General features: G+C 35.2%; 3 protein-coding genes and 1 long non-coding RNA gene across 8 annotated transcripts; 2 read left to right on the forward strand and 2 right to left on the reverse strand.

Annotated features, from left to right (window-relative positions):
- Positions 1-732: 732 nt before the first annotated feature.
- On the forward strand, positions 733-3602 carry LOC132601205 (uncharacterized). The gene is made up of 2 exons (XR_009567551.1): positions 733-1067; positions 3229-3602. It is a non-coding gene; the product is annotated as an uncharacterized LOC132601205 (long non-coding RNA).
- Positions 3603-4946: 1344 nt separating this feature from the next.
- Positions 4947-9589, forward strand: LOC132601210 (uncharacterized). 5 transcript variants are annotated; one of them, XM_060314318.1, is made up of 4 exons: positions 4947-5169; positions 5459-5525; positions 7120-7990; positions 9152-9589. In XM_060314318.1, exons 1-4 carry the CDS (start codon positions 5092-5094, stop codon positions 9222-9224), a joined length of 1089 nt encoding a protein of 362 aa, XP_060170301.1. In that variant the 5' UTR covers positions 4947-5091; the 3' UTR covers positions 9225-9589. The 5 variants fall into 5 exon arrangements, with proteins under 5 accessions (XP_060170301.1, XP_060170308.1, XP_060170303.1 ...); XM_060314325.1 differs by having other exon boundaries at positions 4948-5169; positions 9026-9589; XM_060314320.1 differs by lacking the exon at positions 9152-9589 and adding an exon at positions 8746-9019 and having other exon boundaries at positions 4948-5169.
- A 1626-nt stretch (positions 9590-11215) lies between these two features.
- LOC132601234 (protein EDS1L-like) lies at positions 11216-14480 on the reverse strand. Its single transcript, XM_060314340.1, has 3 exons — positions 13932-14480; positions 12278-13072; positions 11216-12146 (listed from the first exon to the last, which is right to left on the reverse strand). The coding sequence occupies exons 1-3, from the start codon at positions 14253-14255 to the stop codon at positions 11442-11444; spliced, it is 1824 nt and encodes a 607-aa protein (XP_060170323.1). The 5' UTR covers positions 14256-14480; the 3' UTR covers positions 11216-11441.
- Positions 14481-20796: 6316 nt separating this feature from the next.
- LOC132601245 (aminoaldehyde dehydrogenase 1) lies at positions 20797-26056 on the reverse strand. Its single transcript, XM_060314349.1, has 15 exons — positions 25797-26056; positions 25341-25474; positions 24474-24554; positions 24241-24389; positions 23834-23926; positions 23620-23743; positions 23481-23546; positions 23279-23348; positions 23091-23167; positions 22832-22945; positions 22492-22569; positions 22253-22404; positions 21869-21929; positions 21652-21758; positions 20797-21074 (listed from the first exon to the last, which is right to left on the reverse strand). Exons 1-15 carry the CDS (start codon positions 25912-25914, stop codon positions 20987-20989), a joined length of 1512 nt encoding a protein of 503 aa, XP_060170332.1. The 5' UTR covers positions 25915-26056; the 3' UTR covers positions 20797-20986.
- Between the last annotated feature and the right edge of the window lie 275 nt (positions 26057-26331).

Genomic DNA, 26331 nt, shown 5'->3' on the forward strand with positions numbered 1-26331 from the left:
ATTGATGAAATTCAGAGATTAATAGAAGAACATGAATTCCAAATCAACCATTGCTTTAGAGAAGCTAATCGACCAGCTGATAGATTGGCTAATCTGAGTCATAGCCTTGAAGAAATCTAGTTGTTCAACTCTTTTGCTGAGCTTCCAAAGAACATCAGAGGTCTCATTAACACAGATGGATGAAATCTTTCATCTTTCAGAATCAAACAAACCAAACCTGCTCAAATAGTTTATCAACCACCTTGAATTCAATATTTTAATTTGATTTTTGGTTAGGACATAGATTAGTCTCACATCAATGATCATGTACAAAGTTTGGTATACCAAACTCTACTATGTAACTTTTTGCACAAAAATGATCAACGGAAACATAGTGGACGTTTGGCCATGAAAAAAAAAATTCACTTTATTTGAAATGAGTTGAAGATGGAGTTGTGTTTGGTTGTAGTTTTTTCAAAAAATATTTGTTTGAACGAATGTTAGTAAAAGTGGAAAAAGGTGAAAATAAATTTTAGGTGTTTTTCAAATTCAACTTCAATTTGTATTTGAAATTTTCATAGCCAAACGCTAATTTTCAAATAAAGTGAAAAAAATTTCAGAAAAAAGTGAAAGTTTCTCATGGCCATTTCTAAGAAATTATGAAATGCCAACTTGCTAAGAAATTAAATGGTAAATGAAAAAAAAATATATTACCAGTAATTTGTCGTCGATTTAAATTGTAACATTCCGACCAAAAAATAAATATCTTCCAGAGGAATATAGATGATTAAAACAAATTCAGTCCAAAATATGTTGTAAAATAGACGAATTAAGCAAGGATTAAATAGAAAATAACAAAAAGAAAAAACGTCGTAATCATAAACCAAACCCCTCTCAAGTCTCAAGTTGGGAAATAATAAGAGGGGTTTTGTGCTTTTGCATATTGCAGGAAAATGGGAGCAGGAAGCAAAGCAGGGGACTTGGTATTTAAGGCGTTGGTGGGGGGACTCGGCGTCACCACCATTTATCTCACTGCTACTTTCTCCGCTAACGTCTACCGTGGTCTCTCTTGGCATAAAGCCCAATCGGTACCCCTTAACCTTAACACACTTATTATATCATTGATCGAAACCCTAATTGTGACCGTTAGCTTTTCGAAATGATAATTTATAGTTTTGTCAAGATATCTCGATCCATTTTTTAGTGATCTTCCGTCGTGCTTATTTGATTTGTCTCTGCATCTTCTAATGTTACATGGATTATTTCCTTTGCCTTAACTTGCCCATGTAGAACGTCTGTGGTATGGGTTAGGTTGGGTTGGGTTGGGTTGGGTTCTCTTAAAACTTAGTGAAGATTTAGACTACCCCAATTACCTACCCTTAAAATGAGTCGGTTGAACATAGTTACTAATGCGTTTTTCATGAAGAACGTCTTCTAGCAGTGGAGGCGCTACGGTGTTCAATTGAATACCCCTGTAAAATTATATTGCATAAATACGATAAAAAATAGTTTCTTTTATACTTTTACGTTGTCGAATTCCCTTGACAAATGGTAAATATTATATTACGCCGCGCTGCCCTTTTTTTTTTGCTTGAGTTCCTGGCTCTGCCACTGTTTCCTAGTACAAATTAAAAGACTTGACCTTGATTTTCTTTCTCTACTACCAATTGTTTGTCTATTGCTTTTTCTTTCTTTACCCTTTTGTATTGACGGGATATATCACCGTGGATTGTTCAGCCCAAGAGTTGTACTTCATGTTCTGCTGGCTTTACTGGCCCATACTTGAAACCCTGTTGTTCAGTGAACCAGACAGTCAATACTAGTGCTGATGAAGCTGGAAAATATATTGGGGGCCTCAAGTGCAGGAAAACTAATATTTTAAATCCGAAATTGGAAATTAAGTTGGGGCCACAGTACTATAACTTTCAGCTGGTACAGCAAGTAATTAAACTGAAAAGGAGCTGCTTTCTTGTAAAACGATGAAAAAATATACTCAAGCAGCAATATAGTACAATACCCTTAAAGCACTAAAATTACAGAATCCCGAAAATAACCCTGAGCTCAGCAAGCTGACATGTCAACGGAGTGCAGCCTGCTTCAGCTGCCACTCCGTGACTTGTTATATAGGAAGTCTAGTGACAAAGCGGCCATGCTAAGCGCAGGCCCAATGACTTATATTGTACTTCAACTGTGATCCTTAATATTTCATTTTTCGGAGAATGTGAAAGGTGCATTACTACAAAAAGCAGTGGAAAGCAAAACTTTATGAAATTGTCAAAGAAGTTCTGTAAGGGTAGGAGAAGGGTAAAGGACAGAAATTCATTCTCTTATGTCCCTCCCAATGGAAACATAGTTAAACATTCCCAAATTGCGGCAAATGATTAGCTTTCCAAGTGGAAAAGAATGTGATAAAAAATGAAACTGTTTTGCTTCCAGAGATCAGTGAAATTCCATCTGACATGCAAGGTGGATGTGTATTTTGGTTTTCTTGGAGTCTTTCCAATTGCGTATAAAGATTACAGTTTATCATTACTTATCAGACTACTAATTACTGGAGCGCAAAAACTGAATTATGTTGGTTGACGGATCTCTTTTTTGGCTTCAGTAGTATGGGTTTGCAGTAACTCAAATGCTTTCATTTCTTGAGCACCAACTAAGTATTCAAGTGCTATTGTTTATACCACTGAATGGTCTCCATTCCTACCACACCTCTTCTTCTCTTTGGTGCTGAAGCTGAAACGTCTTTTGTTCTGTTCTTTTCATATCTAAACTCAAACAAACTAGTTTTGTGATCTAGTGAGTTACTGAAAGATGTATTGAGCATGAGCTACTGATTAAGAAAATCCTTGAAGAGTTGCTGTGTTCTAAGTTGGTTTCTTCACTCATTGTGTATGTGCAACTACTTTGAGGCCGATGTGTGTAATGAGTTAAGCAAGCAGCTGGACCATCCTTCATGCTAGTGTGCTATATTTGCCAATTGATATGAAATTTGAAATACTATATCCGTCTAGCTTCAGGCACCTTGCTTTGCGTCCCATGTGCTCATTGTATGTGCGTTCTGTTAGTGACCTCTATACTCATTCTGCCTTTGGACTATTGAATGCTGACAGCAAACTGTCTCTCCTAGATAATCTTTACTGAGTCTGAATATTACATAGTCTGTTGCCATCATATGGTTTTCATTTATTAAATTGTTTGTTCTACAAGAAAGCTTTCTGATATATGGCCATTTTCGTCCTGCAACTGCAGAAAAATGAACAAGAAAGATCTGTAGTTCAGCAGGGAGAATGACGTGTTTTCAAGTCCCACACTAGGTCGTCATGTTGCTAGCTGAGGTCCTGCCAGAAATTTCGGAGGATATCTGAATCTTGTCGCATTGTGTAATAATTTTTTCACAGTTTTTCCATAGGATACTTAAAACACGGCAGCACTTCATGAACTTCTCATCCAACGAACAAATTGGATGGACAGTATGCTATGTTTATTCATTTTCTGTTGCTACTTTGTTGCTGAAGTCTCCGTAACTCTGAGTTATAGCAGCTAACAACTGTTCAATGGAGTTGGAACGATATTCGGAGTTCCACAGTTGTTTGATTTGCATTCATTAATAATTATATTTACAAGATGAATGTGCAAAACACTTTACTGTTATACAATGAGACATACTGTGCAAGTAGCATACATAGATAGCATGGCAATGGATTTTCCTTACGAGGATGCGATCACCCATAAAAGGCAAGTCATTATGGTATTAAAAGGTAGAACACATCAGATGCGTTATAACAACCAAAGAAGAAAATTTTGTGTAGAAAATAGTATGTTTGGTAATTTCCTTTTCTCATATCTTATATGCCCATTTCGTATTGTTTACCTTATAGTAGCTTTTGGCTTTTGATGCAATTCAAAAGGAAACTTACGTCCATAAGCAAAAGTGAGGCCAACTGCTTTTGTTCCTCATGTATTTAACCATATGACACTAGCGGTGACAAAATTAGTCCATAAAAATATTGATTAGCTCAACCCGTTCAAATTTGGGTAAGTTGATGACCTGTTGTTTTATTTGGTTTAGATATGTATCCCAAATCTCCTGCTATGTGCGGGGTCCGAGAAAGGGCCGGACCACAAGAGTTTATTGTAACAAGAAAATGTTTACCTTAAAACTCTCATCGATTTCTTGTGGATTTTTGGAAAAAATATTGAGGGTATGCAGATATCACTTTTACTTATCCAATTAGAATTCAGGAATAAAAGGAAACCCCACTCATGTAAGAGAGGAGAGATAAGAGAAAAGCAAGAATGAAATTAAGGAAAAGAGCAGAAAACTAAAGTTTCCCTTTGTAAAAGTGAGCCTTTTTTGAGGTAAGGTAAATACAACTTGTAACCCTTTTTTCTTTACTCTCGTTTCTCTCTCATTTTTTTGTTTACCTTAATCAAATATGACACAAAAAAAAATTAGGTTAAGAAATGCCTCCTATTTGCTCACCTTTATCTTCGATTATGATATGGAAGAAATACTAGCTGTATTCTTATAGGTGAACTCAATATACTATTGAAAGAAATAAAAATATACTTATTGGATTACACAGGGTATGTTATTGTATAAATTATAATTTTATTTAGTTAAGAATATTATTATAAGTTAAAAAAAAGTTGTAGTCAAAGAAAATAATTTGATTACCAAATAGTGGGGTCAATAGAGTAACATATTGGTTTGAGGACAAGAGATTATAATTTCTCGATTAACTTATTCCATTTTTGGTAGGATATTTTATTTCGGATTCCTTTTTCTAATTTTGTTTACCATGGACAGTATAAGGTTTGATGATTGTGTAATTTTAATAACTAACCGAAATTACCCCTCAACTTCCACTTATTTACGGTATTATCTTCTGATAAAACACACACATTTAGTAAAAACAAAGGGCAATTTTGATATACTGTCTTTATATATTAGACACACACTTGTAAAGAAATTTATAATACAAACAAAGCAATTTCCGTTATCTTCTCTCTCTATAATTCCTATCCACCTAAATTCTTTGTGATATATTTCTCTGATCAATTTAGGGTTTTTCACAAATTTGATTTACAAATCACTCACCAGTAACAACAATGGTTTCCGATTCAATTGTCAAACCTTCAAACCCTATGGTTTCCTCTAATCCCAAAGATTTCAACAAGAAAAAAAGGGTAACAATTTCCTTTTTTTTTTTGTGTGTGTGTGTGTGTGTATTTTTTCAATGTGATTGTGTTATGTAATGCTCTCATTGTTTTAATTTATGTGAATCTATTTGACTGGTTTACGGAGTTTAAGAAAGAAGAGAAGATTGTTAAACTTGTGATGTTAAATGAGTTACGTATTGTTTTTTCTAAATTTAGAAAGGGGTTATTGTTTTTGGCATGAACTAATAAGGAAATAGGTTGACATAAATTGAAATGGAGGGAGTGTATGTTTCTGATATTTTCTTGAATATTTCAGGCTAATAGGTCGGCTAAGTTGAAGCAGTGCAAACTTGATGCTCGAAGGGAACAGTGGCTCTCACAAGGTTTGTTAAAGTTTTAACCTTTTTTATGTATACTTCATGTATTAGTAATTTTGTCTTTTTGGGTAGGGGCAAGTTCATTACTTTGGACCTGAATATATACAATTAACAAGTTTTTTTTTTTCTAGAATATATAGTTATATTAATTCTACTCATATCAATTGTTTGATAAATAATTTTGTGGTCAGAGGTATTTCACACCCATTGAGTTAAAATCTTTGAATGCATTTGCGATCGACTAAATTTAAACAAATATGAAATGCGAGAATTTTGGGACATTGTTCGGGGTTTTCTATTAAATTTGAAAGAAACGGTTACAAGTAATGAAATACAGGAATTAAACTACGCCAAATGAGAACTCGATAGCATTCCAGTCTGTAGAAGAAGAAGAATAGAAGGGTCTAGAAGAAAAAGAGAAGAAGAAGCGTGAGGGAGAGTTTGTCACCAGATATCTGTTAACACTGTAGCCATGTCCAAATGTTAGTTATAGGGTTGTTTCTTCAGCTAGTCACAGCTGTTGCGCCTCATTAATGCATATCGCCTGATTTGTTTATTTATCCAGCTCGGCACTCAGCCTTTAATTGAGCTCATGACACTCTACTTATATCAACAACAACAACATAACCAGTGTAATGACAATCTACTCATATCAATTGTAAATAAAAAAAATTGGGTAAAGAGGTATTTCACACCCATTAAGTTAAAATCTTTGAATATTTGTTTGCTTTTGGTGAATGTTAGATTAGGGATGGCAAAAGGGCGGGGAGGGTTAAGTCTTCACCTGCTAAGCTTTTTCCCTGCCCCGTTTAGAGTTAGCCCTGCCCTGCCCCCTTTAACTCTCTGGCCCGTTTAGCCCTGTTTTGTCCTACCCCTTTTAGCCTCTATGTATATGGTCTTTATTTTTGTTACCAAAATTAATTTTTCCCCAATTTGTTCCGTTGAAAATCATCTTCAATTTCTAATATTGTTACCTGACACATAAGTGATTAAAGGTACAGGTAATGTAAGGACATTTCATCTATAAGAAAATGTTATCAGTCACTTTCTAATGAATGACTTGAATGTTCAATTCTGTTTAATTGCTTAATCTTTGAAGCAGATTCAGTGATTGTTATCCCCAGTTGAGTAATAAATAACAAGTTAGAGTAAAGGAATATTGATTAGCTTAAATGATAAGATACTAGTTGATTAATTAATTTCATTTTCAAAGGTTTTCATTCAATGACCTGGAATAAATACTTCCTCTGATCTATAATTGAGTAAAGATAATTAAATAGTCAGCTAAGCTAATTACACAGCTGTACTGTAATCTATAGTTGTGGCAAACAAAAAGTTACTAATAAAGCAACTAAACAGGACCGAGCTTAGATCTTCCCTGCCCCATTTAATATTTTGAAAAAAAAAAAAAAGAAGTGTTGACCTGACCCACCCGACCCTGCCCCATTTAACCTTGGACTTGCCCTGCCCCGCCGCACCCCATTTGCCATCCCTATGTTTGATCAATCTCAAGATTGGTACTTCACTGTATTTCTGTTGTTCATTATGTTGTTTTCCTATTTGTATGTGCCTTAATTCTTGGTAATTGGGGCTTGTGTAGTGAAGAATAAAGGCTCCAAGGAGGAACCGAATGGTGGGGGAGGAGCTTGTGGGCAGGAGATTCACGTTGCTGATGAGAGGGGCCAATTGATGGAGAAGTTAGCTATAAAGCCTCGAGGAGAAGAAGAAAATGGAGGTTGCATGAACCACTACAGTGATTTTGATTCAACTTCAAATAGCCCCACCAGCCACACTAGTAGCGTGTTGGAAGGGAATGATTCTGGGACCAATTCCACAGGTGGCAGCAGCAGTAGCAGCAGTTGTAGCAGTGGTGGATGTTGTTCAGGGAGTATGAGCGGCGAGGAAGATAACGAAGAGGACGATAACTGCTTGGATGATTGGGAAGCTGTTGCTGATGCTTTAGCTGCCACTGATAAGAAGCAGGAGCAGCATAACTCTAGCCTGGATTCATCTACAGAGAGTGATGGCAAAGTGGTGCATATGAGTTCTCAGCCAAAAGTTTCTGACCGGCAGGTATCAGGGATTGATACATCACAGCAGAATCCCAAGGCGTGGAGGTCTGATGATGCATTCCGTCCACAGAGTCTTCCGAATTTGTCGAAACAGTATACTTTCCCTATGAATTCGGGGCGCCATTACCGGGGAGGCTCTGTATGGGGATGTAAAAGTTTATCAATACCCACATCATGTCCTATATGCTGTGAGGATTTGGATTTTACAGATTCAAGCTTTCTCCCTTGTCCTTGTGGCTTTAGGCTTTGTCTCTTTTGTCACAAGAGGATTCTTGAGGAGGATGGGCGGTGTCCAGGTTGCAGGAAGCAGTATAAACATGATCCAGTTGAGGGAGAGGCAAACAAAGGTGCAGGCTGCCTGATGTCTCGACCGGCTCGTTCTTATAGCATGATCTCAAGGTCGTAGGAAGATTCTGTTTTCTGTGAATGTGTATGTTGCGTGCTCTTTCTCTATGTGGCTTGACTTTGTTAGACTCCAATTTTTCTTAACATTAGATGTTGATATAGGATTTGAGAGTTTGAAAGCACAAGGGAACTGTTATGGTTCTCTTATAATTTTGCTCATTATAGATATGGTGCTTGTGCTGATGTAGAAGACTCTTTATGTGAATAGATAAGGTGGGTGATCGATAGATTGAATTTGATGATATAGAGGTCCTTGTCTCTTTGAGCCCTTTGTCACCTTTTATCAGATTACCATGAATAAAAAGGAGAGAACAGTTGGACATCAATTGCATGATTATCTTCTCTTCTTGAATATTTTTGTCTGTTTTTCTTCTTGACTGCTTGCGATGAATCTGAGTAAATACGCAGCCTATATATTGATCCTCAAATCAGCTGTTAACTGGTCTATTGCGCTCACTTTTCTCTTCAATTAAGTTTCGGATTGAACCACAATATGCACGCTTACCACATTATGGGCTTCTAGTTCGGCAGATATGTATTGAAATATTTTTTACCAGAAGATATGTATTGATGCTCTGCCTCAAGGTAATAAAGAAGTGAATTTTAGATATAGATATTTAGATTCTCTTTGAAATGCTAAAATTCTTGTGCTTTTGGGAGTCACCTTTAAGTGTAGGGTTTTTTGAAGTGAAGTAGTCTTGTTGAGTTTATCTTTGTTGCATTTCCTAATAGTTCTATATTGGATTCAGATTGTGCATTCAGTAGATTCTTATAAACAGTATTGAAAATGATATCATTCTGGGGGCGACTGTCATTTGGAAGTACCTCGAAAAAGGTCCCATACCTTTCTTTGCTTCCCTTCCCCTCTCCTAAGCTGTTTAAAGGTTGATTTTCAAGTCTTTAAAAATGTTTAGTTTTGTTGAAAGCTAACATTTACATGTGGAGCTTCTATTCAATATCTCAAAAATTTTCTAAGCTTTATTTCTACCGTCTGCTTACTGGAATAATGAGATTGTGTTAGTGTGACAGTTGTTTTTAGAGCAGTAGCAGCAATTATGTGGTGTTGCTTCTTTTTTCCCTTGTACAAGTTGATTGCTTTTCCGTGGAACAGAAGACTTTGTGCTACAGCTGATCTTCTCCTTGCTGTTCTTGAAGTTCAATTCCTTTGGAGCCTCTGGTTTGTTCCACGGATAAACAAATGAGATCGATGCATGTTTCCCATGGCTGATAAGACTGTTGGGATGTTGACGGGAGCAATTAAAGTTTGGTTCTGTATAATTTACACTTTATTATGATGTTCACGAGGTTATCTTTTCCAAATTTTTGTATGGAATTGGCTATCAGTGAATCCCAAGTTGACTTAGATGGAGGAAAGAAAATCTCATACAAGCTGAAGGTGGTAGATCTGAGACCTTCATTTCAAGCAACTATGATTTGCAGAATCCCTTTTTGCTACAAAGAAAACCATGTAATGACAACAATCATATGCTTCTAACTATGAATGACTTTAATTTTTGGCAACTTTGACCTTATTTGGCTTTCTTCCGTGAAAAGTTGTCCAGATTTCTTCTTATTAAAAGTTGTAAAACCAAAGTTTTGCCAGCTTGGTTAATTTAAGGTTCTTAAAATGTTAGAAGTTGGAAGTTCTCATTGTAAATGGGGAAAATGTGAGCTTGTTGTATCCCACCGTAAATACTTGAATGTTGGTATTCTTGATACTAATCATATTATTATAAAAGTAGGAAGATCCTGAGTGTAAAGTTGAATTACGAAAATGTCCATCAAAAGTTAAACGACATTTTTATCCTTCATTCAAATACTACTCCTATTATATTTTTGTACTAAAGAGTAAATTTACTTTCCAATAAATATATATATATATATATATGAATCAATAAAATGGGAAGTCATTGGTGTTGGGGTGAATTCCCTGAATCTGCCAGGCATTTATTAGGGTAGTCTGTAACGTTTTTGGACTTGGAATTACTTCCAATAATTATTGCAAAATATTATTAAATGTGTATTCATTGAGATGCTTTCATCTTCCAAGTTCCAAGTCTGCAAATTGGCCGAAGAGTTGTGGAGTAATAGACTTGGGCAATGAAGAGTTGTAGTATAGGTGGAGGGTAATGAAGAGTCATAATATATGTATGGGAGCCACCTTCCACTGCTATATATATATATATATATATATATATATATATATATATGTATCTCTTTCTTTTTATCTATGAGTTTATTATTTTCTTTATTTATTGCAGGTGTAGTTACGCAGTGCTGCTAAAGTTTCGTAGTTGATGCAGTAATGAAGCAACTCAGAATAATTTTTTTCAAGTGGTATTGTTTTCAGGTAGTAAAATTATTTTCTCTAACATGCAATGATATATTTTTTTGTAAGTTGATATGTAGTTAATTTATTATATGTTTGATTTGTCAATAAAAATCATTTTGTAGAAATTGAGATGGTAATTAACTAAATTCTCTAATTCATAGAAGTCTTTCGCAAAGAATAAGAATATAGATTTCTAGCTAATTTCTCACTACATCCATGGCAATCAGTGACCAATCTTCCGAGGCAAGCAAACATTATAATTCTCTACAAGTGAATACAACTCATCAACAAAAACAGAGAAAAAGAAAGACGAAGAAAAGCGAAGACAGAGATACAATGAAGTTTTATCAGTTGATAATTCATTGTAAGTTTGTTATTCTTTTGATTGGCGATGTGAAAAATTATCGATGGAATTTGTGAAAAGGATATATATAAATTGGGAACCTATAATGTTTTTTTTTTTTTTCAATATTCATGTGTTTCAGGCAAATGAAAATTGACTCATGACTTGAAAAGTTGGGTTTGTCACAATGTGATTAAAAGTAGATATCAATTTGATTTTTAACGTTCATACATAATTGTTAATTTTTATGAGATAAGTATTTTTATTATATGCATGTTATTTACATATGCCCGAGCATATATTTCTCTTAAAATTAAGGTACTACATAACTAAAGTACATCAAGTTTATAGGTTTTTGATTTTCAAATTACTTCTTGTTACTTTCTGTATGCTTCGATTTCTATTTTATTGCTCGAAGAAAGATTAAAGTTTGTGAGTACCGTTTAAAATTTATGGCGTTGCAATATAATTTTCTACTATATATTTTGGAATTAGCGTGCAACGCGCGTTCTCATATACTAGTCTACCATACAAGTAAATGCAATTCCTAGGAAAATTGAAACATCTTCAATTATTTTAGCTAGATACATTGGGTTGCTCTCATTGAAGTAATGTGGACCTGCCAGTCTATCCTTTTTTTTTTTAATTATCTTAGGCAAATACCATGTGGCTGCTCTTATTAGGGCATCGGAGTATACGTGGTGGAATATTTGAGGAATCTGCAAGCTGGCCGGGATACCATCATTATCAAAGTATTAGAGCGCAAGGAGCTAAGAATTTATTTGACTCGATATCCAAGATGCCTGTCTGTGCTGATCAGGGAGTGTTTTCCACCATTTGGTAAAGGTAGACTCGGGGAAGAAAACATCATTTCGCAAAAGGCCACTCTGGAACCAGCCCCACGCCTTTGTTTCTAAACTCAAAACCCTGTTTTGCACCTCTGTGAATGGCGGCTTGTTTCTTAGTTCCTCCACTTCTGCCCAAAAACAACTCTCGGAACGCGCATCTGTTTGCACTCCGTCAGCATGCTCTAACCATCTCTGTGTGAACCGATAACGCTTAGGCCTAGCCCTAATCATGTAAGGTCCAGTATCTTCATTCTTCAGGTGCCTGTAATAGTTTGCAATATCCAAGGGCTCAACTTGCCTGCGAAACTGTGTCCCTAGTTGTATCCACTCCTTTCTTCCCTCGAAGCTATCTGGGAGTTCATACCTTTTCAACATTTCAATGATCTCATCCCATATTCCAGCTAGCTCAAGTCTTTTCACATTAGCATTGAAGTCATCAATGTTTTCTTGAAGCTTGAATGCATCATAATACCCAACTTTATGGATATCACACTTGGTCTGGTACTCCTGTATCTTGCTTAATCCTTCCTTGATGCTCTTCTTATTCAGATCAATCTTTTCCTCGTTCTTCTTTTTCTGCTTCTCCCACTCTCCTGCTGCACGAAGACACAACCTTGCTCTTGTACTCTGAGATTTAGACAACGTGAAAACGCCAATTAGTTTGAGAAAAAATTGGAACTTTGTTAAAGTATCAGGACATAAATTAACCATATTTATCATTACCATTCTCAAAAAAAAAAAAAAAAAAAATCGCTTACCAAGCCAAGGTCATTCAGGGCTGAATTCATAGCTAAAATTTCATCACTTGGAATGACATTTGAAGACAAAGGAATATCAGTAAGATTATTGAGATAAACCACATCTTGCATCTCTAAGCTGTCCTGCATTTCGTTTCTGTATAACAGATGTTCGTTTAAGCTTCTGGCAATGACTGCTGCAGCTTCTGCTTCAGAACTCATTTGAGAGGAATAGAACAGTAGCTGCAGAACAGCATCTGGATTCTCAATTACCACCAGTTTCCCGTTTCCAGTGCAGAAGATGTAAGTTCCAAATGGTCTGTAAGGGCTGAGTTGAACAATGTTTGAAACAGTTTCTAACAGCAAGTTTGTACATCCCTGCAGATTACATGCAACATAGCTTGCAACAGAAGATGCACTTCTCATTACAGTCATAAAGAAATTCGATGCATTACTCGATCTTACAAAAGCCTCGTGCTGATAAGACTGGGATTTCGGATTGATGAAGGCAAAGATTTCTTGAACCAATTCTTGAATTGATGAAAGGGGAGCAAGCATCATACGGGGGACAACGTCATACTTCATGACAAAATGCATGAAGTAACGAGCCCAATTTTCGCGCTTGAGGGCATGAGACCATATTCTGTCACCAACAAGAGGGGATCCAAAAGTCATACAGTATGGATAAACTAGGTTGTCATTTGGTCTTGTGCGGCAATATTCCAGACACCAGAGGGCTGCCAAAATAGCTATAGGGCCACCGGACGAATGGCCTGCAAACACTATCTGTTTTCCATCTGACATTGCTTTCTCCACCTAAAATCAACAGACCCCATGAATCAACATTCACTTGCCAGACGAAAGATGAAGCTATGAAGATTAATTAACCTAGACTACAAAGGCATTGTCCTAAAAGCAGAGGCGGATCAAGGATTTGGAAGTAGATTTCTTAATGTATACGGTGCGAGCAAAAGTTATTGGGTTCACGTGAACCCAATATCAGGATTCTAGATCCAACCCTGCCTGAAAGGATCTGTTATTGGAACCAGTGTTCTATTTTGACTTTGCTGACATGACAAACTAATAACTAAGAGCCACTAAAGAAGAATTAAGTTGATCAGCATTATATTGTCAGGCATGGAACTTCTAATGCTCTTGACTTTGAGATAACTCTTTAAGGCTCTCATTGCTGATATTGACAAAGTAGGTTCCAATAAAAGAGACAATAATACCAATATTCACATAAAGTCTAGCTCAATAAAGATGAACGTACTTTAAAAAGTTGAAAGTAAAAAGAGAATTCTTTGCTTAAAAACTGTCTTAGAATATGATGCTTGGACAGGAGTAAAGACTCAGTTGTAAAACATTTGTCTAAAAGAAAGGAGATGATGTTCAATCTCCTCCATGTGCTAGTATAATCATTTGAATGTGTCTTTAGTTTTTGGTCCATTTCCACTGATCTGGTATGCACTTCAGGTTCTTCCTTTCCTCTTTTAGAACAGTCCCTCCCTTCACAACCCCACTACTGAAATAAAAAAAAATTGAATCTTTTACCACAATACACCATACTCTCTAGGTAATTAATCTTTCTCTAACAGCATTTAAGGAGAACAGAAGAAAACAAAGAAAACAAAACGACCAAAAGAAAAGGAACAAAATTATTGAACTACAGTACCTCATTTTTAAGTGAAGATTTGTTCAATATGTCTTCAAATCTGCTGTAAAATGCTTTATTCACCATAGCTACCTCATCTGTACCAACATTTCTCAAAGATGGATACAGAGTGCGGTTAATCTTTGTCTCTCCAAAAGAAGTGCTACTGTACCAACCATCAGGAGACCAGGTTCCAGCAAAACCAAAAACAGCCTCCATCGACCCACTTTTTTTCTTGTAAATATAAGGCTTCCCAGAAGACAAATTGTGAGCTTCCGTGGCTAAGTTACAAGCTTTCTTGATCAGCTCATCTTTGACTTCTATACCCTCTGCAAGTCTCACCATTTTTGCTACCTCAGCTGCTCAAAGATTGCAACTTTACTGTTTAGTTTTCAAGAATCTTGAAGAAAGATTGATGATTGTGGTGAGGATGGGATGAAGCTAAGGGAAAATAATGGGTATTTAAGCTTGTGATGATTGGAAATGAGGCATTGACTTTGGTGTCTTTGCTTTGCTTGACTATTGGTTGTGGAAAGTCTATTGGAAGAGAGACAGTGGCAATCAAGGAAATTTCCTAGTACTAATTATTCTGCAAAATGATTATTTTAACGCATCTTACTTTCCTTTTTTATTTTAGTCCATTTAAAAGAAAATACTATATTGATACCGATTTTATTTTAATAACACTCTTATATAAGATAATGAGATGTTTGTTATGAAATATATAGTATGGATGTCCACTACACAAATATAATGTCTCTTTCATTATTTTTCACCATCTTAATGGTTCTTCCATTATCTTTCACCATTTTAATGGTTCTTCCATTATCTCATATTTTGAATAACATGTTTATTGTTACTCTTTTGTATGCCTATATGTAGCACTATAAATAGAGACATAAATTTTCATATTGTATACACTTGAACATCTTTGGATGAATAAGAAATCTCTCCTCTCTTGTCTCTCTATTTCTATTATGTTCATCCTTTACTAGTGTTACTCTTTTAGCTTAATTTTATAACACGTTATCAGCACGAGTCTCTAATAACTATCACATCCCCACTTGAGATTTCTAAAGGATCTTGGGGATTTCAAGAAGCACTCTACCTGTTGCTTCCAATTTTTAATGGAAGTCTCTGCCCACGAAACCCCATAAATGGAAGAAGGCACAACGTTTTCTTTTGCTCTCAGTTAAGAATCTCTGGTGGCATAGTTTTGTTTTACCTGCAGATAACAAAGTTTTCTTGGTAAGATTGAAAATATGGCAAGTCACTTTTCTATTCATTTTTCAATCATAAATAACAATAAACCTGATGGTCCATATGAATTACTTCCTTATCTTTCTTGTGGAAAATAGTTATAAATTTTAGGGTGCCATTATATTTTGTTTCGTGTGTTTGACACACTGTAAGATGCCATTGTGATGAATATGATTAGTTATGCATGTCTAATTATGTCATGACTAAACCAATTATAACCTGCCTGTATGAAATTGTGATTTCCATATTTTTGTATGAAGTTTCACTTTACAAACTATCCAAATACCAAAAGTCTTAACAGTACTGCAAATTTTGCACAACACTAAGATTGAACGAGGCAATTTTCAAACTGTCCAAATATGTATTCATGCTTCTGGTTTCTACTTTTGTTTGATTAATTGCTACACTAACGTATGGAATTTATTCTTTGGAGTGCACTGCCACAAGATTAGGTACTATATTATCATGGAATATATCAAAGGTAACTATCATTATTATTATATCCTCAAGAAGAGATATTTATTTGCCCCTTTCAGTTATTTTCTTTGATCTTAATTTTAGGACACAAAGACTTATGTATCTTGCTCTCACAATTGAACATCAGCTAACTAGTGCAGAATCACATGAAATTTCACTATTTCAAAATTGTCAAAGTTTGAGTTTGTGATTCCTATTGACACTTATACAAGATTAATAATTCAAAATGATTGGTCAGACTTTTCTCAGAGTTCACAAGAAATAGATGACATAAGAATGATTATATATTTTCTTAACTTTGTTTATGTCTATAATCTTTTTAAAGGCTCCCGTGTTAGTTCTATTGCATTTCGGCTTATTATACCATTGGTTGAGGGTAAGACGGTGGATTCAAGTCCTACCGCACCATGAGGATAAGACATCGGGTTAAAGTCTCGGTGCACCATGATTATAAGATGTTTGGTTTGAGTCCCATCGATTTATGGCCTAACACACCTTTATATGGATAAGATGTTGGGTTTGAGTCCCAATGCACTATATTAATGATATAGATGACTAAGGCAAAATAATGTGTATTTGATGAAAAAAAACTCATAAAGGCCGTTCCACTTGATATGCTCCATTCTGTGAGGGGAATGTGGTAGCAGTGCATAATAAGTCTGAAAGAAGACAAATGGTTAAATATGGGAATGAATGTGGGCATGCCAATGGACGGAAATAATAATAACCATCATGTGATGATTATAAAAGGAAGAACATTATGGGTTCTCAAAATGGTCCTAATAAAGGTGAAGGTAATTTTTGTCATCAATATGGTATGAAAGTTGGCGACGCGGTTGTTGTGCGACCTAACTTGATGAAAATTTATAAATCCTCAGTCAAAGCAAAGGATACAATTTCAAAGTGATGTCGAGGTGGGTCTATGAACATGATAAAGACAATGGCCTTATAACGAAAATTTATGAAGCACGTATATATGACTATAGTCCATTCCTTGAACAGAATATTGTGACTTGTGATGAGCATCGTGAATGCTCTCCCATTTTGAAAGTGAAATGTGAATACACTATGGATAAGGATGTGTTCATGTATGGTTGGATAAATACCACAACTATCCTCTACAGGAGGTTCGAAAAAAATAAAGAAATTTTATATTGGCATAAACGGTCATTGGTCACGTATTTTTGGTACGTCATAAATATTGTGGTATGCCTCATCTTGAATTGCCGAAGGGTAATAGCCAGAAATAAATCTTGCATATAAAGGTTTTGACCATGACCATAATGACAATTACTCCCTAAAAGTAGATGTTCACCAAATGGATGGTATTATGAAGTATGTGGTAGTACATAATTAATTAGGAGCTCTGGAAAAGCTAATATGTTATTACCCGGAGGAATGAAATTGTCCATAATATTGGTGTTGTAGTAAGTCTCAAAAGAAAAACTTTAAGTTTCAAAAGCATTGGCCAGAAATGAATTATATTGAGACTATAAATTATGGGAAGGTTTAATATCTTCATATTACTACAACTACAGCGGGGAAACAAAATGTATGTGAAATGTTGCCCCTTTTTCCTCTGAATTTGTACCACATAAATATAAGCATGATGGAATCACATGCTATGGAGGTTGGCATGACCGGTTGACCATCCCGGTTCAAATATGATGCGAAAATAATTGAGAATTCATGTGGTTATATTTTGAAGAAATAAAGAGATTCTTCAAGAATTCTCTTGTGCTACTTGTTCTCATGATGACAAATTGATTAATTTACCAGCTAAGGTTGGGATTGTATCCCATAATTTTGGAACGTATAAAAGGTGATATATATATGGGCCCAGTCACCTGCCATGTGGACCGGTTTACTATTATATGGTTTTGATAGATGCGTCTATGTTATGGTCACATGTGCATATGATATCAACTTGCAATTTGATTTTTGCAAGGTTGTTTGCTCAAATTCTTAAATTAAGAGCACCATTCCAAATTATGAAATAATGTTGATAATGTTGGTTTATATCCAAGTTGGTTTAGCAGAAATTGTATGCCTCCAATTATAGCTAAACAATTGGTTATGAGAACAAATCTCCCAAAAGGAAATTTGGTTTGAGATAGGTTATTTAATATGTAGTAGCACTTGTAAGCATCTAGCCAACAAGTTATAATAAGTTCCCCTATTATTGGTTCAGGGTCAGGAACCAAATAATTCTCATCTAAGAGTTTGAATGTGCGTAAATTTATGATTTAATTGTTCCACCACAACGCACAAAGATGGGACCCCAAATAAGGTTGGAAGGTAAATGTTAGATTTCCTAACATTAGGGGGAAGGATGATAGGTGGCTGGAAATAATGTATATTTAATGAATTATCATAGTTATGATCCTCGTTGAAAAGATAATTCAAGTTAACTACCAGACGCATGTGGTGACCCAAAAGACAATATTATATTCCAGCTGCAAATGCTCCAATTAGAACTAAAGTCCTTGAAGGACAACGTCTATGTCTATGACGATAGACCAATCGATTCCACAGATAAAACTCCTTGAAGAAGGAGAGGAGCAAATGATAAAGATGGTCATAATAATGAGGTAGGTGCTTTAAAAGGGCACCACGACATAAATACTTTATAAAACCTTGGGAAAGGTTCAGGTACCTGAAATTGATAAAAAATGAAGAGATCTCAATAAGTTATGTCGCATTGGAATCGATATCAAATAACCGTCGACGGTATCTTTGAAATAATGTAGCGCTCAATATTATAATGGTGATGAGGATCTTGAATTCAAATCTGTCAAAGAATATGAACATATATAATGATTGGTCAAATAAAATACGCAGTTCAAGTATATTTTGTTTCACTTGGAAAAGTGATGTTTTGGACCTATAGTCCGATGATCTCAAGGTATAATGTCAGTAGGGTACAAATGGATTCTTGTGTGAAAAGTAAAATGATAAATAAAAACCGTAAAAATAAAATACGGCTTGTGCCTTGTGGCATAAAGATTTTTCGCAAAAGTCCTGACATTATTGTATGGAGATGTATGTATTCTCCTGTGGTGGATGCAATGGGGTTTCTTATCAGTCTGGCAATCTATGAAAATTTTGAATGCGTATAATTCATTGTTGTCAATATGGCTATATAGACAATGAAAGAAAATCCGTAGGGATTTAAATTTGTTTGAAGCATTTAAGATTTACGAAAATAAAGCTTCACAAATCTTTATATAGGTTAAAGCGATTCCATTGAGTACCCCAATGGTTGTGATGTCGCTAAATATAAATAAACATCATTTTGACCTAATGATAATGATGAGTATATTGTATTGCATACTGCAAAAGAAATTATTAATATAGATTTGTTTGTCCTAACAATTATTATCAAGGTTTTGTTGGTTATGTAAATGCAGAGCATTATTTGTATTATTACATGAAGTTTGGTCTTCAAGCAAGTATTGATATGCATGTGAGGATACTACCACACTATGACGTTCGACATGGCAGTCAATTGTTGATACTTATACAAAGCAATTCAGGAATACGTGTCTGGATGAGATCAATAATTCAATACATTTTGCAATAATATGATGTTTATTTGGAAATGAAGATTTCAACAATATTGTATGAAGCTTGCATAGCTCAATCGAAAGAAGGATATAACAAAGGAGGCAAAATACAACACATTCCTCAAAGTTCTTTTCCAGACATGATCTTCAACAGAAATATGAAATAGGTTTTCAACAAATACGCTCGATTGATAAGTTGACGGACATGTTCAGTAAAGCATTGCTAATCTCGACATTTGAGAAGCTGATATACAAGATTGGAATGCGTCGTCTTCGAGAACTAAAGTGATCTTTTCATCAGGGGGAGAAAATACGCGTTGCACTCTTTTTTCCTTAACCAAGGTTTTGTCCCATTGGGTTTTTCTTGGTAAGGTTTTTAATGAGGCAGCTCTCAAAGCGTATTACTAGATATGTGTACTCTTTTTCCTACATTAGGACTTTTTCCCACAGGGTTTTTTTCCTAATAAGGTTTTAACAATACACATCATCTATGGACATCCAAGGGGGAGTGTTATGAAATATATAATATGGATGTCCACTACACAAATATAATGCCTCTTTCATTATCTTCCACCATCTTAATGGTTCTTCCATTATCTTCCACTATCTTAATGGTTCTTCCATTATCTTCCACCATTTTAATGGTTTTTCCATTATCTCATATTTTGAATGACATGTTTATTGTTACCCTTTTGTATGCCTATATGTAGCACTATAAATAGAGGCATAAGTTTTCATATTGTATACACTTGAACATCTTTGGATGAATAAGAAATCTCTCCTCTCTTGTCTCTCTATTTCTATTGTGTTCATCCTTTACTATTGTTACTCTTTTAGCTTAGTTTTATAACAATGATTAAGATCTCAAAATTTAAGGTATATTTTTCTTATGTTTATACAAATAAAGATCACAAAATTTAAATTTATTGAACATATTCTTATATTTTTATGCACATATCAAACTGAGACACAGATAAGAGTGAAAAGGAGGGAGTATATTGGTGCTATCATATTCTTATCTTGATTATGAAAGCGGGTACCCATATTCTGATCAGTTTCTTTACGCTCAATGACCCAATTTAAGGTCAAATAAGTACTTTCATAAAGAGAAGCCTCATATGTTTTTTCTTTTCACGAAACAAAAGTTGGAAAGTTAGAAAAAGTAACTTGTTTTGGAACGAACTTATGGAAAAACTTGTGAAGAGGGGTGAATGTCTAAGCTAATTTTATTTTTATTTGGTAGATTAAGGGATGAATAGTTTGTTGAAGGAATTAAATACTGATCCTTTATTCTACACAAACAATACCCTATGAGAAATAATTACTTCCGCAGAAGGATACTGTTGAAGATAAAATGTTAAAAGGAAATTCTTTTAATCAAGGAACTTCCTTGCAATGCTTACTTATCCTGTATAACTATGGAATAAAGTGAAAGCTGAGTGGTTTTTTTTTTTTTTTTTTTTTTTGACAAAATAAGTTCGATAATATTGTCGCAATCATAATATATGGCCTTCTGTGAAACTTACTCCGACAATCATAATACATGGCCTTCTGTGAAGCTTACTCCGAAAAAGATGATAAAGTTGTGAAAGATACAGATGTAATAGAAAGGTAATTTTGTTGAACAAATCTGTTTTGAGTTTTCTCCATTTAATTGAGTTTATTACAACTGATACTGACTGACGAGCAAAACAAACAAAGTCGACTAGTGTTGAGTTGCACATAATCTCAAGCCTCAACCTCTGCTTCGTAGACAACTTACTTCCAGTGGTTCTAATTTGAAGGTGACTTGTAAAAAGCCCATGCATCATCAGAAGTATACTCTGTCACCTGCTTAATGTTCAGGTATTTTTCAAGACCCCTGCATCAATGAAGACAAGTGATTATCACTTATCAGGCGGATAACTTTTCCAAATTACACATTATGTCATAATATCACTTATTAATATAAGTGCGATGAGAGGTAATTCAACAAAAATACACACTTAGACTAAGTTTGCCACAAGAGAATAGTGAGTGCAGTGGTACTCTACGCTCACTAGTTTGATATCCAATCACTACCCTCCTTCGAAATCCTGCATTGGCCGTCTCTGCATCCCGAGTATGGTCAAATTTGAGGCTATTTAAACAAAAGTAAACATTTGGCGATATGGTTTGACAAACAGACACAACCAATTAGATGTCTTGAGTTTGAGTCCTGAGAATGAAAAAATTTAGGAAGGGAGCGCTTCTTCCTTCAATGGGCCTCATGTGGTGTGAATTTAAATTAGTCGAGTCCTTAAAGCGAGTATCGGACTTCGGATAAAAACATAAAAAATAATAATAGACCTTACGTGACGTGAATTTGGATTAGTCGGGGCCTAGAGCAGGTATTGGATGTATATGTGATATGTTAAGTCATTATATATGTTTTTCATAGCAGGCTAGTGAGTGCTTACCATTCACCTAGATCACGTCCAAAACCACTACGCTTTTTACCACCCCATGGAAGCTGATGAAATGTTGGCTGTGAACAGTTAATCCAAATGATTCCTGAATGAAAAGCCTGCAAAATCCAATTAACATGAGGTCACTCTGCTAGCTCTTGCAGAAATGCCATGCCTTTTGATATTGATAAAAGAATTGTTTGTAGCAAATGAGAAATATTACTCTCACCTTTGTAAACCGCTCACACCTTTCAACATCTTTTGACATAATCGCAGAAGCCAAACCATACCTATGAAAAAAGGAAGAAAAAATCAACAACAAACAGCTAAATTATGCCTAAATCCCAAGCAAGTTGGATAGACTATATGAATCCTCGTGATATTGTTTCAGTTAAGCTCATCTCAATTCAATAAAATCAAAAAGAAAAGCACTAGAAGTTCTTTCTGTTTTCTACCAACATATAATCCCTCTGAGAAGACTAAAAGAATCCTAGAAAATATTGGACCTAAAGTAACATATTAACATGACCAAAACTTAATTCTGACTAACTAAATAGGGAAAAAATAAAAGAAAAATACACATTATTAGTAAAGTTCTGAATAGCCAACTCACTTTGTATCATTGGCTAGTTCAATGGCTTCCTCTTCAGTTTTGAATGTTTTGACACAAAGAACAGGTCCGAATACTTCCTCTTTCCAGATTTCCATGGAAGTATTAACATCGGTAATAATTGTTGGCTGAACATAATATCCTTTCTTCAAGTGCTGCAATTAAATTGTTATGACTTAAGTTGTATCACAAAAGATTGACAAATAAAGCACCTGCAGGACTTTGCTTGGAAGGATTTTTACCTCAGGCCGTTCGCCACCATAAAGAATGGTTGCACCTTCATTTTTGGCATTTGAAATGAACTTCAATACCTTCTCATACTGTAAGTTTAAAAAATTAGTACATAGAAATTGTCTACAAGATCTGCCAGAAAGTAATACATTAGAAAGAAACAAACCAACAATATTGTCTTCTGATAAGTTATTCACTTTAATAAGATAATATAAGTTTCAATTCAAGGCAAGACAATACATATTGTTTCGGAGAAACACTTTATGGTTAGAACCACATCTTCTATTAACCAGAAGCACTTTATAGTTAGAACCACATCTTCTATTAACCCAAAAGCATAAATTTTCTTACCTGTCCCGAACTAACAATGGGACCAAGCTTGCAGTCTTCTTCCAAGGGATCTGAGATTTTGATGTTTTTTGTCCACAGAAGCAGCCTGTCCAAAAATTCAGAAGCAATGCTCTCCTGCAGTATTGAGAATTTGGTTTCAACAAAAGCTCTAATGTTGTAGATAGCAGAAAGGAAAGTACCACAAAAGAATACATCAAAAAGACCGAGAAATGCTACAGTTTATAAGACGCGGACCTCATTCAGAATTAACGCTAGTTACCTGTATTATAAGACGTGATGTTGCACTGCAAACTTGACCAGCATTCGAAAAGCAACCAAAAAGAGCCCACTCAACAGCTGCATTAAACAATGAGGAACATAGGAACAAAAGTACCAAATTTATTTTCTTAGACAAAGGGTGAAGTTAACTTCTTAACCAGTTAAGTGTACAATTTAAAAAGCGCGAACCTATATCAAGGTTATCAATGTCATCAAACACGACTATTGGACTTTTCCCACCAAGCTCAAGAGTAACTGGCTGCAAATGAAACATAAGGGCTTAGCTATAATCCACCTGCCAGCTAGTCTTTTGTCAGTAATAAACTAAATGATTATACTGGGTATGTTGTTGTTGTAAACTAAACGATTACTTATTTACGCCAGAACATACTTTAACAAGTTGAGCTGCAGCAGTCATGATCTTAGTCCCAGTAGGGACACTTCCCGTAAATGAAATCTGTCACCAAAGAATAAAATGTGAGATTCGATAAATATACAAAAAGTCTTACTCGAAAAAGAAACAGGCAAACCTTGTCCACATGAGGATGAGATGACAAAGGAGCAGCAGCTACGGGCCCCCATCCTGTTAGAATGTTAAGGGCACCAGGAGGAAGACCGACCTCTCTACAGATCTCACCCAACTCCAAACAGGTACTGCATTTGAATATTAGAGTCGTGTAATTAAAGAAAACGATGTGTATCAAGGATATAGATAATAATGAAGATGATATGATAAGGACTCACATAGATGCCAGTTCAGATGGCTTAAGTATTGCTGCACAACCAGCAGCCAGAGCAGGGGCAACTTTCCATGTGGCCATCAACAACGGATAATTCCTTCATTATGAAAACAAAAGGATCACTAGTCATTTATAAAAATCCAGTGAAAATTCACTCTGTTTCAAAAGAATTCCAAGAGGATAAGGCCTGATTAACTTGAAATAGTCATCGAAGCATGCACTTTTATAGCACAAGGTTTTCACCTCTTTTTTTTTTTTCCATAATGTACTAAATTTTATGAAAAAGGCAAAAAATCGCCCATTTACAAAAAGTATACCAAAAGTATGACTTTAGACCAAGTCAATTAGGATTATCCTTTTGTAAGGTTTGTAATACTAACAAAACTATAATAACTGAAAAATGCCACTTACCATGGAGTTATCAATCCCACCACACCAAGAGGTTCTCTAAGAACATAAGTCTTAAATGAATCCAGGTGAAGATTAACTGGAGTCTTCCTTTTCGAATCCAGAGCTTCAGCGAGGTCTGCATAGTACTCAAAACATGCTGCGACATCATCCTGAAATATAAGACAGCACATTAAAGTAAACTGGGTACTTTGAGTAAAAGCAGAATATGTTTATCTCATTATGCAAGGAAATACCATATCTGCAGCAGACTCGAACGATGTTTTTCCACTATCAAGCGATTCAAGTGTTGCAAGTTCAGATTTCCTCTCCAGTACCTACAAAAAAATCTAAAACAGTTAGCAAATGCAGAGTAGTCAATTAGTCATGAATGATCATTTCAATATCTTGCCAACACTAGTTGAAATGTAATATAAGAACATAATCTACTAGAGTGGAGATTTTCTGCTTTCTCAACGTAGTAAGCTAGATACCCCAAAATGAAAACAAGTTGTTTATCCTCTGCGACATCTACAGCTGCACGATTTAATAGGCATCTAAAGTGGATAAATATTTTGGCATAGGACAATCTCAAAAGGTACTCACACCTCGGAGGAATCACTAATGTAAACATTACATATACACTAAAGCTACTACTACGCCCAAATCTCGAATTATATCGTCTACACTCATTTCTCCAGTTAGGCTGTTTCACTCCGATACTCAATATCTTATCTTTAAAACAGGCATTCTCAAAGCTATCCTTCAATGGAGAGGTAGAATTTGACGTTGTAGGTTGTTGAAGATTTAATTATCAGTCAACACACTCGCAGTATTTAGAGGCAATTAACTGGCCTAGAAGTTTCACTTCACCTGAGCTCAAGGACACAAGGAAAGCGATCTCGCTGTAAGTTCATGGCTAAGTACAAAAATTTGAATAATAAACTAACGCAGCTACATCCTGTAATATGAGCCCAACACTATTGCGAATTCAAACATAATTACGAAATCAGCATCGATATAAAGATCATTTCTCTGTTTGTGAAGTAAATATCTGCATCAGGATTCTAATTATTCCCAAAAAAGAATCATGAACATATAACATGCCAAAGCAGTAGAGACACCTTAGCAGCAATAGCACGGAGATATTTTGCGCGCTGTGCCCCTGTTGTAGAACCCCAGTCATCCCTAGCTAGCGCTTTCCGAGCAGCTTCCACAGCTATATCTACATCTTCTGAGGTAGCAGCTGGAATATCCCCTGAAAAATCCAATTTCACTGAGTTACAAATAAATAAGTTAATAAATATATTCTTTTAAACAGCTTAAAACTTTTAGCCGACGTTAGTCACACAATTCAACATAATATCACTCAACAAGGAAAGTATTTCCACGTACTCAAGTTACAAGTAAAAGGACATCCAACTGAAAAGGAGTATCAAGAAGCACACTCAAGTTACAGAAATATAAAATTCAAAAAAGTAGATTCATCCTAAACCTAAGCAACTTATTTTGCTAGTAAAAAATTACTGCAGCAATTTTCAACACAATCAGAGAAAGAACTAAGTATGCTAATCATGTACCAATAATTTCTTCAGTAGACGGATTGATTATCGGTATACGGTTCTTCTTGACGGGTTCTCTCCATTCACCGTCGATGTACAGCTGTCGACTAGGGATACCTACGTTAGACATTGCCATAACTCACAGTTTAAGACTCTTTTAAGTACAGAAAGCTGATCTATTTAACTGCAAAAATGGAGCAGAGAGTAGTTAACTACAACACTACAACGAGTTAAGTTAATACTCCATTTATTAAAGGTGTTTGCGTACAAGTTATAAGCACTAACAAAAATGTCACGGAATGGGAAAAAAATGGATTCACCAAAGTCGTAATTATGCGTACAACCTATAAGTAGCACGTGGATGGCTAATGAATGTGACTAACTCAATAGCATCAATCAATAAGGGCATGTTTGGAAAGTCACTCAGGTAATTAAAATTTGATGTAATTAACTAATTATACAGTTTGATTTGTTTATTTGATTAATTAATTACATAATTAGGTAGAAGTTGGATGTAATTACACTTTTTAATTCTCAAGGGAGTTGAGAATCC

This window comes from Lycium barbarum, chromosome 1 (genome assembly GCF_019175385.1).
Source record: "Lycium barbarum isolate Lr01 chromosome 1, ASM1917538v2, whole genome shotgun sequence".
Taxonomy (NCBI): Eukaryota; Viridiplantae; Streptophyta; class Magnoliopsida; order Solanales; family Solanaceae; genus Lycium; species Lycium barbarum.

Coding starts and splice junctions, on each gene's coding strand:
- LOC132601234 (XM_060314340.1), bottom strand. CDS start 14,255: ATGGTGAGACTTGCAGAGGGTATAGAAGTCAAAGATGAGCTGATCAAG. Junction 13,073..13,931: donor AATCTTCACTTAAAAATGAG/GTACTGTAGTTC, acceptor TGTTGATTTTAG/GTGGAGAAAGCAATGTCAGA. Junction 12,147..12,277: donor CCCTGAATGACCTTGGCTTG/GTAAGCGATTTT, acceptor TCTAAATCTCAG/AGTACAAGAGCAAGGTTGTG.
- LOC132601245 (XM_060314349.1), bottom strand. CDS start 25,914: ATGGCAATGTCTAACGTAGGTATCCCTAGTCGACAGCTGTACATCGAC. Junction 24,555..25,340: donor TCCGTGCTATTGCTGCTAAG/GTGTCTCTACTG, acceptor ATTTTTTTGTAG/GTACTGGAGAGGAAATCTGA. Junction 24,390..24,473: donor TCGAGTCTGCTGCAGATATG/GTATTTCCTTGC, acceptor CTTATATTTCAG/GATGATGTCGCAGCATGTTT.
- LOC132601210 (XM_060314318.1), top strand. CDS start 5,092: ATGGTTTCCGATTCAATTGTCAAACCTTCAAACCCTATGGTTTCCTCT. Junction 5,526..7,119: donor GGAACAGTGGCTCTCACAAG/GTTTGTTAAAGT, acceptor GGGCTTGTGTAG/TGAAGAATAAAGGCTCCAAG. Junction 7,991..9,151: donor TCTTATAGCATGATCTCAAG/GTCGTAGGAAGA, acceptor CTGTTCTTGAAG/TTCAATTCCTTTGGAGCCTC.